The sequence below is a fragment of the Miniopterus natalensis genome, chromosome 3 (genome assembly GCF_054644295.1).
Source record: "Miniopterus natalensis isolate mMinNat1 chromosome 3, mMinNat1.hap1, whole genome shotgun sequence".
Taxonomy (NCBI): domain Eukaryota; kingdom Metazoa; phylum Chordata; class Mammalia; order Chiroptera; family Miniopteridae; genus Miniopterus; species Miniopterus natalensis.
The window spans coordinates 2,643,590-2,662,587 of record NC_142083.1 but is presented as its reverse complement, the minus strand read 5'-3'; the positions used below and the strand labels follow the sequence as shown (position 1 = coordinate 2,662,587).

Genomic DNA, 18,998 nt, shown 5'->3' with positions numbered 1-18,998 from the left:
AATTCCTGATAATAAAACACAATTAATTAGAATGATTTCCTAGAAAAAAAAAAAACTCTGAAACCAAATAAATGCTACCTATAATATTTACATTATTTTTTTAGTATGACTGAGTAAAGCAATTTAAAAAATATAATTCCAACTTTCAGAAAGTGGCTATTTAAAATCGCCCTGGTGATATTTTCCTTTACCCAACAAATAGACGTGTGTCTCGGGGTGCTCGCTGCCACGGTTTATATGAAGTTATCTCCTGTAACTTACGTTCTCACTACCACCTCTTCAGTAGTGTTTTTCATTACAACAGCTTTCTTTTGGAATCGTTCATAGCATGGTAAACTGACAAAGAAAAAAAAATAATAATTCTGTTTTTTCTTAAGTCCTGGTCCTATTTGGGGAGTGGAGGGATGAAGGAACAGTCCGTGGGTGTGCCTGGTGCACTGATTGCTGACCATCCCTGTCTTTACTTGTCCTAATTATGATGCCAGTTCTCTGTACAGTGTCATAAACCATCTGCATGCATTTTGGGGATTCAAAATATCGCCCAACCGCATCATCAGCGGAGCGCTGACGTCCCGCGTGAGACAGAGGGACCCTGCTGAAGGTGGAAGGAGGGATTACATTTCTTTTTCTCCCCTGTAGATTAGTAAGAGTGGACACTTTCCGATGCCAGAACTTAAGCTGTCCATTTCCTTCCCCAACCTGACATCCGACGGTTTCCCTGTGCTGTACCCAAGCGGGTGGTCGTCTTCCGACGTAAGTCCCGGTGCCGCGAATTGTGCCACTGTTGTTATCTTTTCAGTGTGTGTTTGTTTGTTTGTTGATTTTTAATTTATCTTTATTGGTGAAAGTATAACAGGCGTCTCCTTTTCCCCCATTGACCCCTCCACCCCACTCCCGCCCCTGCCCAGGCCTTCACCACCCTGCTCTCTGTGTCCCTGGGTTATGCATATAAACATAGAAGTTCTTTGGTTAATCTTCCCACCCCCTCCCGCCTTCCCTCTGAGATCCCTCCATCTGTTCCCTGCTTCTGTGTCTCTGGATCTATTTTGTTCATCAGTTTATTTTGTTCATTAGATTCCATATATAAGTGAGATCCTGTGACTGGCTTATTTCACTCAGCACAATACTCTCCAGGTCCCACCACGTCAGTTTGTATTGAAAACATTCTGTTTTGTGAGCCACTGTGATAAAGAGCTTTACCAAAGCCACATGAGAGACATTTAGAAATATTTTAAATAATAATAACCTCCACTCCTCACTTAGTAGGTGTATCAGTTCCCTGCAGCTGCCTGGTAAGAAATCGCCCCAAACCGGGTGGCTACAGGCAACAGACACATACTCGCTCACAGTTCTGGGGGCCTGAAGTCTAAAACCAAGCTGCCCCCGACGCTGGTTCCCTCTGGGGGCTTGGCGGGGGGGTCCCTCCGTGACGCCCTCCTAGGCTCTGGCTGCTGCCAACCCGGCGCCCCTGACCTGGGCAGCCTAACCCCAGCCCCTGCACCTTCCCGTTTGTCTCCTTACGAGCACCCTCACCAGGGGATGTAGGGCCCACCCTAGATCCAAAATGGTCTCACCTGGAGACCCTGAACTCCATCAGCAATGAACCTGTTTCCAAATAGGTCACGTTCACGGGCTCCAGGTGTTGGGACTCGGGCATGTCTTTTCGGGTCACTATTCAATCTAATTTAATTCGTTGGAGGTGCTCAGACGGCTCTAGAGAGAGACGTGTTAACTGCTCCTCAGCGTACGGGGCTGCCCACAAAACAGCACAACACTCACAGCAACAGCGATATCACACCTTAGTCCCCTAAGCACCCTTAGGTGCTCAGTCCCTACAGCCCCGAGTGGTCTGCATGGTAGCTCATGGGTACGGTTCAGTCTCTAAAACAGAAAGTCACAAGTCTTCTTTTCAGAGTTGTTGTGTTGTTTTTTAATTTAAAATATTCTCAGAAATCAAGAAATAGCAACAGTGGTAGTTGGCTTATGATACCTAATGGTTTTTCTAAAGGCAAAGAAAAGATAAACCTCTGGCGCTTCCCTCTAATCCAAAACACCAGGCTTGTGAGAATCTACAAAGAACAGAGTCGCGCTTTTCCTCCTACTTAGGATCCTTCTCTGTCCTGATTTCTCTGTCTCGAGGGTGTGGAGAGTCCTGGGCGAGCAAAGGGTTCATTAGATGGAACCTAGGCCACAACCTAAGAACCGCTGCTCGATAAACGCGGCGTTTTAGCACCTGCAGGGCCACTTCCTTCCGTCTCCTGCGTGGACCACGGGTCTCGCCCTGGTGTAGACAGACTCCAGGAATGTTACTGGAAAAACGGTCACATCCAGATGAAAATCTCTTTTTTTGTTTCATGAACCATCATCTGAGCCATCGTATTGAATAACAAATGCTCACTTTCATTGTCAATAAAGTTTCAATTTTTTTCTCTCTCTCTGTATTGTGGCAATTTACAAAATAAATACCCTTAAAATAAGTGTATCTCTATGTCAGCGACTTGCAACCTTTTTCATCTCATGGCACTTAAACTAATTACTAAAATTCTGCAGCACACCGAAAATGTATTTTTTGCCCGTCAGGGGAATTTTGATTCACTCACACCATTGGCTATTGTGTTGGCCGTTGTCATTTTTTTTTTTTTCCTGCTCATCAGTTTATTAAGTTCTTTAGATTCCACGTATAAGTGAGATCATGTGATATTTGTCTTTCACTGCCTGGCTTATTTCACTTAGCATAATATTCTCCAGGTCTATCCATGCTGTCCCAAAGGGTACGAGATTCTTCTTCTTCACAGCTGCGTAGTATTCCATGGTGTGAATGTCCCACGTTGTCGTTTTTTATTGACAATCTGAGGGGAAGGAGGTCGGTGCCCCCCACTAAAGGGTCAGGTGCCGCGTGTTTTAAACACGCTCGCGGCGCGCCATGCACCTGCCCCGCGCAGGGGTGGGAAACCGCCGACTTGTGCAGCGGTAAGTTCTGCCAGCGGCCTTCCTTGTCCACAGCAGCCTCACCACCGCCTGTCACAGCTCCAGAGCATTGCCTGGGGGTGGGGCACGTGGCAGGAGCGAAACCGCTTCTCCCGCGCCGCACACTTGGGCAGCGGGATCTTTCTGTAAGTCCGTGGCTGTCATTCGCCGAGTCTCCCTTCGTGGCCTTGCACCAGATCGCTCTTCCCTCCGACATGGGGCTTTCTCTGGCTAAAGAAACGCTTTCATTTCTTAGAACGCAAACTGCGGACCCACCAGCCTCCAGGATCCTCTTGGCATCAACTCTGGGAAGAAAACGATTGTACTCAAGTCTGAAGATCTGAAACGAGGCACAATTCAGGTAAATTCAGAAAGCCGAGGCCTGCGCTGACCTTGCCCCGCGCTGTCCCAGGGAGTAAGTCCGATGCGGACCTAAGGCAACCGCCCCGGGCTGGCTCCCCGCCCTGTCGCCTATCGAACGCGGGCGAATGCCTGACACGCCCGTGGCCTTCCAACAGGACTGCGGCACCTGTCGGCCTGCCACCATCACCTGCAGCCTGCTCCCTGCCGACGCGAGCCGGGTCAACCTGTCGCTCATCCTGTGGAAGCCGACGTTCGTAAAAGTGAGTGGCCGCGCCGTTCCGTGACACTGTGGTGTCAGCAAACGCCCGTGGGTTACTGAGAGCGTGCGAGCGGGGCTGCCGCGGACAGACGCGACTGGGAGTCTAAACAAAGGTGGTCCAGGCCCAGCACTGCTCAGCCAGCCCTTCGGTCTCATTTCCCTTCCCTGTTACTGTCCTCAGAGTCCCTCCCAGGCATACGCGTTCTTCCCGCCGGCCTCTGTGTCGCACAAGATAAGTGCCTGTATGATACCAAAGTGTGCGCTTTTCTTAATACTTTCGAGCTCAGTTTACGGACCAAGAACCCTAGAGAGACAATCCTTGGCACCATTAACAAAGAGCAGAGCTAACCCAGATTACGAGCTCATTGTATTAGGTCAGACTCTCTATAGCTGTGTCCATATAAATAGATAACACATTTATATGTCCTATGTATACGTATAGGGGGGCATTTTTAACACCTAATAAAGTCAAATCCAGCTGATAACAAACTAGTTTAGAACTTAACCCATTGTATTTTTTTGTAGTATTTCTTTCTCTCTTAGAAGGACTTAATTATATGAAATTTCCATTTTTAGATTTGTTCCTATTCCGTTGCTATTTTTGTGAGTCACAGATTGTCGAATATTGGCAATTTCATGTTTAATCCTAAACAAACTCCTATATTCACCTCGTTATCGGAGGAGTGTAGCTACTTTGTACCGAGCTACACAGAAGGTGGGCAGGGCTTGGGGTTTGTTTTTCCTAAGGATAAACCTGAATGGAAATTATTTAGAAAAATTTCCCATTCGCTAACAAGGCTCCAAGGGAGAATCTGCGTGCAGGGAGGCAGGGCGGGGACGCAGTCATCTCTTGATACCACCAGTTCCATTTGGATGTTACCGAACCAGTGGTTTTACTCTCTCAGAAAAGGGGGAGGCAGTGCCTAAGGGGGTCAGATATATGGTGATAGGAGAAGATTTGACTTTGGGTGATGGGCACCCAACGGGATACACAGATGATGTTTCTAGAAATGGACACCTGAAACCTATGTAATCTTCTTAACTAATGTCATCCCCATAAATTTCACTTAAAAATTTGTTATTTGGAAATAAAATCAAGCTTACAGAACGTTGCCCACAAAAAACTCTACTACGCGAACATGACCAGCTCTCGCTGCCATTAGCATAATGTGTTGAAGCTGAGTCCTGTCTGCTTTTCAGACGCGTTTTTCCAGCTTAAACCTGACGGTGATGGCGGAACTCCGGAGCGAGAACGCGTCCCTGGTGCTGAGTCCCAGCAACCAAAGACGACAGGTGAGCGCGGCTCGGACGCAGGCCGGAGACATTGTCCGTCTCTCTCTGAATCTGGTGGCACGATGCTCGATGATTGCCCAGAGCCCCTAAGCAGTGCTGGTCCTGCTCCCCGAAAGCGAGGGACACTCTTGCTTCAGATTATACGCGATCGGCCTCAGGGTGACTTCAGTCTCACTCTTTCTTCTCTGTAAGAAACGGGAAACCGTGACATTTGCCATTAACGAGCCACGTCTGGCCTCACAGCCTCTCAGGGTCCCAGTAAGCGGCTGTGTTTACTTTCACCTTGACGACAAATAACGAATTCGTAATTCCCACCTTAGGAGCCGAGATGGTAAAATGCAGCTGACACCTGAAGAGCAGATTTGAAAAGCAGTTTCCTTACAGAAAGTGTCTTTATACTCCACAGAGATACATGTAAATTTTCAAAAGTTTCCTTCATGGAGTCACTGGGAAATTTGAAACAAAAATGAAGTTTTAGCCCTTAATACAAACTCACGCTAAGTCCTTGGTATAAACAAAGCGGTTTGGGACTTGTTATAACATGAAGTGGAAGCATTTGTCATAGATGCGGGTACGTCAGCATAATTCCCCTCATTTCATGGACAAGTTTAGAATGTTCCATGTGGATCTTATGTCAGAAAATTCCATTTGGAATCTACCTAACATTCACATGTTGTTTTAAAACTTCTTATTTCATATTATTACTTTGTTTAAATAATTAAAATGTCAATGACCTCATAAATATTCACTCTCAAAGAATATATGTATATAATATGTAGAACATATGTGTATAATACAGAGAATATATGCATATAATACATAGGATATATGTATATAATATTTACCTATTTTATAAACAGCACTTAGCCTGACAAACGCAAACTTGTTCCACACAGAGGGCAGCCAAACTTTCGCCAGTAAGAACTAAAAAATATATGAGTATACATTATATTGGAAAAGAGTACATTTGATTTCTAAATGTGTCTTGTTAAAATTTCTATAATTAGCTTTAGTTTCCCCAAATGTTCACTTAACATTCCCCATAGACCTATTAATTCTACATTTTATCCTAAAGGGAGATATACCCGAATTGTTAAAATAACTCAAAATGATCGTTTGTAGTTGTGTGACCTTAGAGAAGCCACAGGTCCATCCAGACCTCGGTTCCGTAAGTCAGGGAATTCTCTGAGTGGTGGTCCACGACTGTCCCGACAGGCCTGCACTCCTGCCGCTCTGTGTCCTGAGGCCCGGCGGTGACCTACCCAGAGCGTCCGGTCAGCAGTCTGTGCAGATATCTCCCTGTTGGTTTCCTTTTGGACCCTTCACCTTCCCTCTCGGTGAAGGACTTGAGATGATCCCTGTCAAAGGCAAATTCAGAAGCTCGAGCTATTATAGGTCATCGACATCTACCCTCAGTTATTTTTTTCTCAGGCACCTGGGGTATGGGACACAGAGCGGACAAGCGTCCTTGAGGTTGGGGACCACACCGAGAGCCTGAGTAGCTGGGATACTAGCAGCTGCCCACCTCCAAGTTTGGCTTCAGTTTAAGACCTAAGTCAGAGAGTCTAAGTCAGCTGGAGGGGACAATGCGATATGATAAAAAGCACGTCGGGCTGAATGTATTTGCAAAAATTTATTTATATGTACACTTGAGATGTGTGCATTTTCATGTATGAAAATTATGCCCCAGTTTGTAAAAACTAAATAGAGAAAGCGCATTAGAATTACAGTTATCGAAAGAAGACCTGCTCGGGTTTTTATGTCACAAACCTGCGGGGAGATTCCGGCTAAACCTATGCGATCGTTAGGACACGTTCCGGTTCCCCCCGAGCTGAATTTGACACGGTCGCGGATCTGGAATACATGAGGGGCATCTCTAAACGTGAACCCCGCGCCTTCCCCCGTGCGCGGCCCGAGGTTCAGTGCTCGGCCCGCACGGATGCAGCCCGGGGCCCCTACGCGTCCTCGGTGCTAACAGCCTGTTGACTCATCTCCAGCTCGCGATCCAGGTCTCCAAAGACGGGCTGCCGGGCAGGGTGCCGCTGTGGGTGATCCTGCTGAGCGCGTTCGCGGGCCTGCTGCTGCTGCTGCTGCTCATCCTGGCCCTGTGGAAGGTGAGCGCGGGTCCCTCTCCCCCTCCCGCGTCGGCAGCGGGGGCCAACGAACCGCATGCAGCGGAAACGCTGAAATAGAGACGGATTGATGAAAGGAAAACTGGGTATCTCAAACCCTGGGCACGGCTTGATCCCGTTTTTGTAAAAGAAAAAAACAAACAGATCTAGAAATCGTGGGGGATCCCTCTGGAGGTTGGGGTGAGAAGGAACATTTACATTATGTCAGGAACGCTGGACAATTTAAAGCGAGGGCACATTTCTTCTGTAGGCAGCGGGGAAGGTCAACTCTCCCCTATAGAGAAAGGAAAGGATGGGTTCCTGTGTCTGAAAATATAGAAGCAACAGGATCATGGTTGAGCTGAGCCTTATTCTAATCACCTAGCTCTGTGTGTCTTGAAAGTCAGATACGTGTGTAACGTATAAACAAATACACCACGTTCTGTGCAATGGTTTTGTGCCCGGGTGGGAGATGAGAATTTTATTAATTAGTTGATGGGAGGGAAACCTGACAGGTACACCGGCTCCTATTTCAAATCCTCTTGTACAACTGGGTAACATCTGCCTTCTGTCGGGTAAATCCCTATACTTACCCAGATCTGTGGCTCACACAGAGGTATGCAGGTTTTATGGGACTCTTAACGGTATCATTTTTAAATAAGCAGAGCTGAGATGATAGCTTTTAAGATAAATTTAATAGAGAATAAAATCCCATAGAAAGTTGAATTTAATTCGTTTCCAATTAAACACCAAATTGGCATTTACCCTATAGTGTAGCAATTATTTAGTTAAATAGCTAAACTATATTAAAAATACGGATTGTCGCCCAGCCGGGCGTGGCTCAGCGGTTGAGCGTCGACCTAGGATCCAGGCGATCGGGGTTCGATTCCTGGTCAGGGCACGTGCCTGGGTTGCTGGCTCAATCCCTGGTTGGGGGCGTGCAGCCGATCAATGACTCTCATCATTGATGTTTCTGTCTCTCTATCCCTCTCCCTTCCTCTCTCTGAAATCAATAAAGATACATTTTTTAAAAAAAAACCATAACAAATAATAAATAAATAAAAATACAGGTTGCGGATACATACTCACTTCCCACCCCCAGTATTATTTTGTGCTGGTTCAGGTGTAGAGCTTAGTGGTTAGACAGTCATATGCCCTATGAAGCGTATTCACAGCCGAGCAACAGAATTCTCTTTTAATCAACCAGCTTAAGTAACACATTTCCCTCCCATCAGATTGCCCACAGTTCCGATCGTTTCTGACTCTAACGATGGGCACCTTCCTGCGGTTTTTCGGGGGGGGGGTGACTCCCGGAGGAGAACAGGAACAGAGCCACGAGAAAGATGTAGCTCAGCACAGAGTCCACAGCTTTAGTCCAGCAAAGTCTGGGAGACGGAACTGTCCCGTCTCAAGCCTCCGGCTCGTCTGTAATTCCTGGCCGTGCCACACGGTGGTGGCCGAGGCCCGGCTTAGTGGCGTCCGGGTACACTTGACACCAGACCGCGGGCCCTCGGTTTCCACGCCTCTAACAGACAAAGCGTGTCCTCCTGATCGCCTTCAGGGTGGTCTGTGCCGGGCACTGCCCTTGCCTGTAGTTTTAGGAGGAAATTCCTCTGCCACATCCCTGGAAAAAAGATGTTGGCAAAGGAGAGACGGTGTCAGCTAACTGCGGTTTGTATGTGTCCCAAAATATTCTCCCAGAACCCTTTCAGCTAGTTGACTGTATGCACTAGTTTTTATTAGGAGATGATCTATTTAGCCAGTGGAAAGGTTAAAATGAAATAGCAATTTGATAAATGCCATTTCTTGACATTCAATATTTCTTAATAGGTCAACGGGAAAAACACACCTCTCAGTTATGTTCATTATTTGTATGCCCAGAATCGTTAGCATATTATTAAATTAATCTCTATTCAAGGAGATTAGTGTTTATTACTTAAATTCAAGTAACTAATTGTGTTATGTTTGGTATTTTCTCAACAGATTGGATTCTTCAAAAGACCACTAAAAAAGAAAATGGAGAAATGAAATATTTTGCAGGAGAAAAAATAATTATTCAATGATCTGTCCTCAGGTTTGCCTCAAATATGTGACAAGAAATTTTTAACTATAATTAAAGACAGTCACATAAATTTATATAATCCATCAGGGTTAATCTCTTGGAAAATGAGAGATCAAGCAAGATCCAAAAACAATGCCATATATATTTTATAAAATGATGAAAAAATATTTTTAAATAATTACTCATTTTTGCTGAGTAAGCAGAATTACAGTGTTTTGAAGGTGAAGAGCAACCTGTACAAATGTTTGTCTATTAAATCACCGTTCAAGTATGTAAGGAACGCATGGAAAGATTTTTATGATCATTGAGACATTTACGTTCAGAACAATCAAGCTTTTTCTATTGATTCTGATCAATACACATTCAGCATGAACATCGACATTTGTAAATGCTAAGAAAGAAATTACCTGAAAAAGCTCACTTTCCCCAATTCAAATGAGAAAAATTTCCCGGTTGGAGTATATATATATGGACCCAAATAGGATTAAATCACAGAATAACACATTAAGTAGCTTTGCCTTGGACGCAGTACTTGGTTTTCTTTCCAAAGCGTTTGGAAAATAGTGCAATCGAGCTGAAATCCTATCTGTGATGGAAAATCAAGACGGACTTATCGAAAGCAAGTGCACTGAATGGACTACTTTAAGCTTTTACAAAACATGCTTAATTTTGATAGCGAGCTTGAAAGCTCACGATGCTTTTATACTGAAAAAGACACAGAGAGCAGCTTCCTGCGCCGACAGCGACTGGATATGAAAAGCCAGGCCGCCTGTGGGACTCGCTGAGGTGGGTTCTGAAGGGGACGTCGCAGCGCAAACAAACGCCCCCGAAAGGCCGGCTGTCCTCGCTGGGCAGCGGAGTGCCGGAGGTCCCGGGACGGAGCCGAGACAGCAGGAGTCCCCCCGGCTCCTCGGTACGTGTTCGTGCCAAGCCTCAAGCTGTGAGCGTATGTTTATTTTTAATTTGTGAAGGTATTTAACTTGCAAGCACCCGTTCTTCCGGCTCCGCGTCCTGCGGTGGCACCTCGGCACTGGGACAGACCCCTGCAGTGTCCGGAGGGCGCGCGTGTCTGCAGCCCCCGCCCGGGGAAGCCGCCGCCAGCCCCGTTCCCGCAGTGAGCGGCCCGAGTCGCGCTCGGCTGGGGCTCCGGCTCCCAGGCTGCGGCCTCGCAGGGAGGTGACGATGAACGCGTGGTGGCCGCCCCGGAACGGCTGCTGTGAAAGCTGCCGATGCTCCCTGAGCGGCTCCTCTCCATCCGACTGCGTCGCAAGACCGGCTCCTGTGCCCACCCGGAAAGCCCTGGGCTCTGCTTTTCCCAAAAAGCAGCCAATCCATGGAGACCCGGAATGCCCTGGGTTTCATTTTTTAAAACTGATTTCCAAGGAATTAGCTGAGGGCTCGGTCGGCCCGCCCACTGGCTCTCCACACGGACTCCAAGGTCCTGATGGCCGAAGCCAGGCGCCCGGGAGCGGCCGTCCTCGGCAGCCAGAAGGAAGGGGAGAGCTTTCCCGGGAGCCGGTCCCCTCGGCCGCCCGTGGCCGGGCAGAGCTGGCCGCTCTGGAATCGCCTTCATTCCCACGGTCTGCCTCCAGGCTCAGAAACCATTCTTTCCGCCCAACACAACTTTCTTTGCCCAACGAGACTCAGGCCTCGTATTTGGAGTCACCGCGTCACCCAGTCCCAGTGCACAGCCTGCTCGGCAGCTCTGCTCCGGCCTCTGTATCCTCGAAATAAATCGACAGGTGACGTGAAGTTCACACTCGGCGCCCGTGACTCCAGGGGAGTGGTCCCCGACCAGGAGTGCGCACACTTACACCAACCTCGCTGTAAACACGAAGGGGGATGGAAAGCGTGGTGTCGTGAATGTCTTAGAAAAGAGAGGAAGGACTGTTGGGCCAGATCACATAGCTACTTATAAGCCTGGCACAATTTTTAACCCATGTCATTTCTGGTTTTTAAGTAGAATAATTAATTACGCTGATACCCCATTTCCCTAATATGATAATTTGTTGAGGTTTATGTGTGTGTCTGTGTGTTCACGTTTGTGTATATAAATATACATGCACACACACAATGTAATACAGAATACCTCAGTAACACCAAACGACAGAGTTTACAAAAAATAAGCACAGAAAAGCTACACCAAAGAGAAAAGTCGGGTTCATCCACCCGGCACAGAGTTTTCATTCTCGTTAACATTTACCTTGAGAGTCCAGGTCTGCGACTAAAAATAAGGCAGCAGATCTCCCAAATTATCTTTGTACAAACATTCTAAAACAGGCGATGACTAAGAAATATACTAAACGTTATCACTTTACTGTAAGGTGTTTAGTAAGAAAGGGAGGTGAAACTTAAGCCTATTTATTAACTTATCGGCTAAATTAAATTGGAAAATACTTTCTTTTTTGAACTTTGGTGTTTTTTTAAATTATTGTTTACCCTGTGAACTGAAGTATGTATGAAGTCCCTTTCCTGACCAAGCCTACAGTGTTATAGTGGTAAACTATTTAACAGTTCTCTCTCCAAAGGGGAAAAACCCTGATTTGCACAACTGTCCAATTTCCATGTTCTGAACAGTCTCCCCATGGCCATTTTCAAGCTCCCAGCATAACCCTAACCGGCTTGCAAAATTCCTGGAAATTTCTCCGGCAGCTCCTGTGAACCAGTGTGAGCTAGCCTCAGTGCATTATTCAGATTATATGATGATAAATAGATGATAGATTTAACACGTTGTACATATATACGTATGCAAACACACATAATATAATTATATTTCAAACGATGCTTAACCTACTGATCCCGAGCCCAGCTGCCATAACCCTACGTAGTTCCCTGTTCTTCTATTTTAATTTCTAAAATTATAACTTTCCCTTGATACTAACAAACAAAATGCTATGAACTTTCGGGAGCAGTTGGAGCCAGAATGTGTGGAGGCTGACGGGAGGTCGGAGCTGCACAACCGCGGGAAACTCCCACCTCCTCCCGCAACGCAGGCCCGGGCGCAGCACTGCGGACGGCGGGTCTTTGTCAAGATTCTTAACTTCTCTGACGACCTGAACTTCAATGATCCAGTCGATCCAGCGTGTTCAGTGATTTTCTCTGAGCACTAGATTCATGGACAATTTAATCTTTGAATGTTTTCTGTTTTAAGTGTCCTAGAGATGAGGCTGTGGAAGGAGATATATTTTACAAAATCTGATGCCGACTCGGCTGTAATAATTTTACCTATAAATGCACATAGCTATGCGTCCGCTCTTCCCTTTATAAAACCAACACGTGTCTAGGCCCCACTGGAAAACAAATATTTGCACCCACAGCAGGGCGGCTTCATAGTCTTGAGTAAAGCTGGTGGTGGTGGAGGCTGTGAGAAGCCCTGGCCCCCTCCCTCGGCATCCCCCCCCCAGGGCCGCAGCCCAGAGTGAACGGCCGGCCGCCCACCGCGTCCCCTGCGCTGTGCTTCCCACGGGATCGTCTTCGTGAGACGTGATGAGCTGCGTGGGAATGAACCACCTCTCTTCCCACGACACAGAGAACGAGGGAAGGCCAAGCCCAGAGCGCGGCTGGTGTGCCCGGCGGTCACGTTACTGTTCAAATAAAGAGGCTGGTGGCAAATCCACTTTTAAAAATTAATACCTGACGCACCCTTCGTTTATTCTGAATACTGCTCGGGGAGATTTGCCCCCAGGGGAGATTTTGAGGGGGGGCAGAATGTGTCTGAAACTCGTGCTCTGTTTGCTGGGAAGACGCGCTCCGGGGAACTGCTCATGGATACAGGGTTTCTGCCCTCGGTCCCCGTGACTCTCTAAGGCGTGGCGTGCTGTGATGCAGTGGGGACAGAGGCAGGGCTCACAGAGGTGGGTGTCTGAGAGACAGGCCACAGCGGGGCTCTGTCAGTGTAATGGGGGTGCAGCCCTGCCCTGGGGCTCCATCAGCACCGACAGTCCCACCCTCACTGGGGAAATAATACCGCAAACAATGGAAGCCGGGCTTGGACGTCTCACAGCGAAGCTGTTTTTAACTAAAACATTAGGACTGTAAACACCAGGCTGGTTTAATGCAAACACGGCTTCCAGGTGGGCCCCTGGGCAGCCCTCCCGACCCGGCCGCCCTCCCTAAGCCCTTCCACACCCGCGGGAGCCCTGCCCTGCCTACCGGGCTCCAGGTGCCCGTCCCGGGGACAACCGGAAAGGGAGCCGACGTCCAACGTTGGGACCTGATGACCCGTCAGCGTCTCCCATCCTCACATTAAAAGTCGCCCTTGACTGTAGAAATTCCAAGTAGGAGCCTTAACTCCAGGGCTTAACTGAGGGGAGTGGACCCTCTGCCCCCGCAGGGGCCCGAGCTTGACTCCGGAGCTCCCTCCCTGCCCACATCAGGCCGCACATCGGACACGCGCACAAGCACATCTTGCGGGGTGTTTACCGTCCAAAAATATGCAGGGCTGCCTGTCCCGTCGGACGCCAGACGCCCTGCATGAGATCAGCTTTATTTTTCTCCTTTTTAAAAATACATCACAACCTTTCACCGGTCGCTAATCAGTTCAGGACTTCCCACGAGGCTCCCTTGCGTCTGCCTCCAGCACAGGCTGGAGAATTTGTTTCAATGCCCTGAGCTCGGGCAGCAGGCCCTGTGCCGCGGTGGCCGGTGGCCTCTTCTCTCCTCTGCGGGGAGGGGGGTGGTTTTGATCCGGGTCCCTCCTCAAGGCTCCCCTAAGCCTGTGCCCCCCCAGGACCTTGAGTGGTGGCCCGCTCTTTGCTGAGACTTGGAAATCCCTTAATTATCTGACATCCGTGGAAATCACAGCAATAAATGAGGGAGCAGGGACACTCAGGACTACAATTATGCTTGAATTTACCCTATTTTAAGTCACACCTTTAGGAAAAAAAGATTCGGCGAAAATTTTAAGAGCCCCTCTGCAACAGACGGAGTCTCGTCACTTAATATTTTACTTGGGTTTGATCAATGCGTATAGATTGGGGACTACATCTTAAAAGGCAAGCTTCCAAATGACACAGGACAAGAGACAGATGTCCCCTCGAACAATCCCTGTTGACATTGACTGTCCTCACTGGGTTTTAGGAGGTGGAGAGAGATCGGATGGGGAAGGGTGAGCTACTTTTTCTCCCCTCCACGGAGCCGCCAAGCAGAAGGGAGCCCCACAGGGATGCAACTGTGGCCCTCTGAGGTCTTGCCCCAGGGGCCCGGGACCCGGTGGCCGGTTGCTGTCCTGCCCCAGGCGTCTGCCTCTGGCCAGAAAGAATGAAGGGGGGGAGGAAGCTCTGGGTCTGTTACGGGGACACCCTTCCTACTGAAATGCTGTAAACGCCCTTAGGCCCCCGTGCCCCCCACAGCCTAACACGGCCGCTCTCGCAGGTGAATGATGAAGTGAGCAAGAGCAAAGGCCTGTTCCCACCTGCCCATCAGCCAGGGCTCACTCCTGGAGCCGGACCCACTTTGCGCTCGGTGAAAACGGGAATCTGAAGCAGCCGCAGCTCTGACCGCCCCCACCCAGGACCACTTCCCGCGGGACGTCCCGGCGCTTGGTGTTTTATTTCCGAGACGCCCCCGTCTATTCGGGGTGCGACCCCCGTTCCGCGAGGCTCAGCAGCAAACTGGCCTGCAGGGAGCTCGCCGCCCTGTGTGTTGCTACTGTGAGGTTGTAAACTGTTCGCGGGCAGTGGAAAGACTTGTATTCACTTTATGAAAAAGAAAAGCACTGTATGTAACGACTCCCGCCCTGAAAGCCGCGTCGTGTTCACGGCAATAAACTTCCCGCGTGGCCAGCAGCCCAGTGCACGCTCCTTCCTCGCGCTCCCCCGAGGGGCGCGCCGTTTCCGCGGGACTTTCTGCTGGACGAGCTCAGCAGAGGAACGTGTTTGGGTCGAGAGCACAGAAGGGCGACCTTTGTTGACCCCAGTAATTCGTTAGGTACCTAATTTAAACCCATTTTTAAAGGAAATCAGTTATCAGGTAACAGAGATTTAAACGGATAAAATTAGAAAGAGCTGAGCGAGCGAGAGCATTGTGAAGGCCCGCGTGGGCTGCATCCTGTGCCTGGTCCCAGGTCAGGCCCCAGGTTTTTTTTACAGTTCGCCCTTATCTTGAGCATCAGCCGAGTATTTTACGTCAAGGTAAACAGCATCCTGTCCTATACGCCAAATAAAAAGTGTCTCAAAGAGGACCGTGGTGGCTGTGATGTTAGGTCATGAATTTTACCCGAGACTAATATTTCTTTCAAGGCTGCAGCTTTTTTTTTTAGTTCCTTAGTAGGCTGTCACTTTACTGCTCCTGAAGGAAAAAAAAAAGTGAATTAAGTCTGTCTGTGGTTTTTCCTGTGCACAGTACAGCGGTGTGATTAGTCTTTTGCAAACTTGAGACCCAAACCACAGGATGCATCTTACTACAGACCTTCTCCTAATGAGATGGTTTAATATGAAATTCTCTGCCGTAGAATAAAAGGTAGGACCCCACAGTGTGCAACAAAAAATACTAAGAAATAAAAAGAAGTTATTCTTTGTTCAATCTATAGTTTAAAGAAATAAAGTTATTTCACATATAAGAGCTACCAGAAAATACAGCAACAGTTGATAGTAGTAAGAACACGTGTGCCTCCTGTCAAACATTTTGTCTTTGAACCACACAGCCTGGCCCGCGAGCCAGGAGGTATTTTCACAGAAGCGGCCGACCGGGTCATGAAGAGGGAATTTGCAAAATCCTGACGCTGGTGCGGAGCAGGACACGTCCGTCCGGGTGCCCTGCCCTGTCTTGCTCCCTGGGAGGCAGGTCGCCGGGCGGAGAAGGCAGCGGGTGCCGGGGGGACCTGCGAGAGGCGCTGTAAATGCCCGCGAGGTGTCATTTGTTAAGTCTACACACAGACACAACATTGGCCTTCCCATCCGTCCTGGAGCCTTTGTTTACTCTAATTACAAAATCAACGTGATGACCAGGCCTCGGCCTTCGGGAAGGAAGCTGAGGTGTGTGCGATGCGGGGCTGAGCGGATTCTGACCTCGCGGCGGGAGAGGGGACCCTGGAAGTCCTCCAAGGACACAGAAACCCTAGCTTTATACTTGGGTTCACTTGGATGCCCTGCACATTTTCAAGGGCTCGTTAGTACCTGAAGTTAAGCCTCTGGGGGGGTTAGAGCAGAAGCGTGGAGCCGCCCCTCTGAGACGCGAGCCTTGTATCAGCGGGTAGGGCCCGACCCGCACACGCTCCAGGGGCGCCGGCCCAGCTCCTCCCGGGGGCCGGGGCACTGAAGGCAGGGCCAGGCTGCCGGCCGCCTCACCATGGCGGCAGCTTGGGCTCTGCCCGGGCTCTAGCCGGTGCTCGACGGGCAGGCACCGGCCTGGATGGATAAAAGCGGCACTGAGACGCCTTTGGGCTCGGCCTTCAGTCTTCAGCGTCCACTTGGCTCCGCTGTTTAGCTTTTGTCGTATCTCTCAGCAGGATACGTGTGACATAAATTCCCTCAGACGCCACCGTCCCACGCGGCCTTCCGAAGGCGAGGCCGGGGACGCCCCCTGAAGCGCCACCCAGAGCCGCCGCCCGGCAGTACTGAGCGGCGCTGGAGGTCCCCCAGCCCGGGACTGTCACCGCCCTTGACGAATCGCCCCCCTCACCTGCGGGGCCTCCCGTTTCCCTTCCCCTTCACTCTCGGGCTTCTCTCTCGGGCCTTTCCAGCCCCTTTGCAACAAGCATTCTCTGCTGTCCCCTTGCACACGCTGGTCAAACCTTTGTTTCACTCCCGCCGCTTTTGCACACCCCGCCATCCTAAGGTGGGTAATTCTGCCGAGACTCCGATTGGTGTGGTCGGCAGCACCTTGATTTTCCACCTTTTTTAAAAAATTCTCACCCGAGGATATTTTCTCCATTGCTTCCAAACAGAGTGGACGCGAGAGAGAGAGAGAGAGAGAGACAGAGACATGGATGTGAGAGAGAGAGAGACATGGATGTGAGAGAGAGAGAGACATGGATGTGAGGGAGACATCGATTGGCTGCCTCCTGCACTCGCCCGATTGGGGCCGGGGATCGAGCCTGCAGCCGAGGCAGGTGCCCTTGGCAGGAACTGAACCCGGGACCCTTCAGTCCTCCAGCCGACGCTCCAACCACTGAGCAGAACCAGCCAGGGCTCAACCCTCTGAGATGGGCCACGTCTTCATGACTGAAGATTGTACGTGTAAATGAAGTCATTTGTGTTTTACAGGAGCTTACAGCTGGGACATCGACTAACATATGTGCTCTAAGCTGGAAGAAGACAGACGACCAGTGTCCCCTTCAAATGATAATCAGCATCACGAAAGGTCTCCCAGAGCTCCTCACTCCCAGCAGCCTTCCCACTCGCCTTGCCGCCGTCAGTGTCACACGACCATTCCTAGTTTCGAGGGAAATAGAAATTTTAACTTTCAGCTTCTACAATAGAAGGAAGAGACGGGTTGGGTGGGAGGGGGCATTATTCAATCAGTGTCCACTCAGATAGCATTTCAAATACAATCAGCATGACCACTACCTCTTTGAAAGGTTATTTTTGTATGAAAGGAACTTCAGGCCAGAGAGGATCTCTCCGAGCATTTCCAATTCCAGAATTCTATGGAGGTACCAAGGAAAAATTAAAAATATTTTCCAGGATGATTCAACACATGTTCCTCGTAATGTAATATAATATGACTCTATGTAGAGCCGTCCTAACACTCATCTAACATTTAAAATTCTAAAACCATACATCACTTTAAATTATTTAAGACATTACTCATTGATTGAAATACAAATTTAACAGACATTTATTAAGTATCCGCTGTGTGCCAGCAATTTAACACCTGAAAGTGAGGACCATCACCATCCCTCAAAGAGACATCAAAAGACGCCCTCTGTCCGGGCAAGTTGCCCTCTGACAGGTCTTTGGAAAATGTTTTCTGCAGACTCTGAACTAAATATGTTGACTCGAGCTCCAGTCTCCCTTTCTCGAGGGTTCCCACTCATGACATACTAGATGCCACCCTTCTCTGAACCCTACAGAGGTGCCTGTTGCCCCGTCCCCATGGCTCCAAGCGGCCCTGTGATGTCACACAGGCATGTGTGCATGCCCACCTCCTCCCGGCCGGCTGAGGGTGTGACTGGGCTCCGGTGAACAGTCACACAGGTCCCTGGATATTCTGTGACCCGCAGGCCGTCTACCTGCTCCTGCCCTTCAACGGAGCCCCCCTCATTCTTTCTGGAAGCTCCCACAGGGCTGTCTCGTGCTCACGGCTACAATTGCCTGGCTGCCAAGTGGTGTCTGCCACGGTCTCCCCTTAGTTTCTGCTCCGGGCACCTCGGGTTGAGCGTCCCGGACAGGAAGGTCTCTCTTCCCTTCTGAAACCCAGGTGGAAATACCTTCCTCTGTCTCCCAGTTAGTCTCAGTTATTCCGGTGCTTTTAATGCAGAAACAAACAAACACACAAACAAAAACAAGGTTTCTCTTAAACCATCTGCAGGAGCCAGACCCTTCTCTGTAATTAAATTGTCCTTTTATCAGAGGCCGGGTCGTTGCTTATCTGTCTCCTCTGCGAATTCATAAGTTCCCCAGTCCTGCCTGCAAGGTGACCCCGGTAAATGCCACCACCCTCCAGGTCCTCGGAGCCTGAGTCCACGAGGGGCCCTGGCTCCCTGAATCCCCCTCGCCCGCAGCCCCCTGAGGGCAGGTCCACTGTCCCCTCCGCTTCCTGGGCCGCAGTTGCCACACAGGTGCTGATGAGCGTGACCTGCTGCAGAGGTGACCGGGCCTGGTCAGAAGGAAGAGCCACCTCCCCTCGCTGCGCAGAATCCAGAAGCTGGCTGAAGGCACAAATGAGAATGACGCAAGGTCTCCCCCGAAATGCTGGCTGAGCTGCGTTCGAGGGCACTGTCGGTGGGGGGTGGGGGCACCCTGAGCGGATGGAAATAGTACTGAAGAGCCTGCCCAGACGT

General features: G+C 49.4%; 1 protein-coding gene across 1 annotated transcript in view; it reads left to right on the top strand.

Moving 5' to 3' along the window:
- Window positions 1–12,685, top strand: part of ITGA1 (integrin subunit alpha 1) — a 128,380-nt gene extending 115,695 nt beyond the window's left edge. The window contains exons 24-29 of the mRNA XM_087815266.1: window positions 640–753; window positions 3,224–3,328; window positions 3,486–3,590; window positions 4,790–4,882; window positions 6,880–6,996; window positions 8,977–12,685. Coding sequence (XP_087671392.1) covers window positions 640–753; window positions 3,224–3,328; window positions 3,486–3,590; window positions 4,790–4,882; window positions 6,880–6,996; window positions 8,977–9,021 — 579 coding nt within the window. The 3' untranslated portion in view covers window positions 9,022–12,685. The remainder of the gene's footprint in view (window positions 1–639; window positions 754–3,223; window positions 3,329–3,485; window positions 3,591–4,789; window positions 4,883–6,879; window positions 6,997–8,976) is intronic.
- Window positions 12,686–18,998: the final 6,313 nt, after the last annotated feature.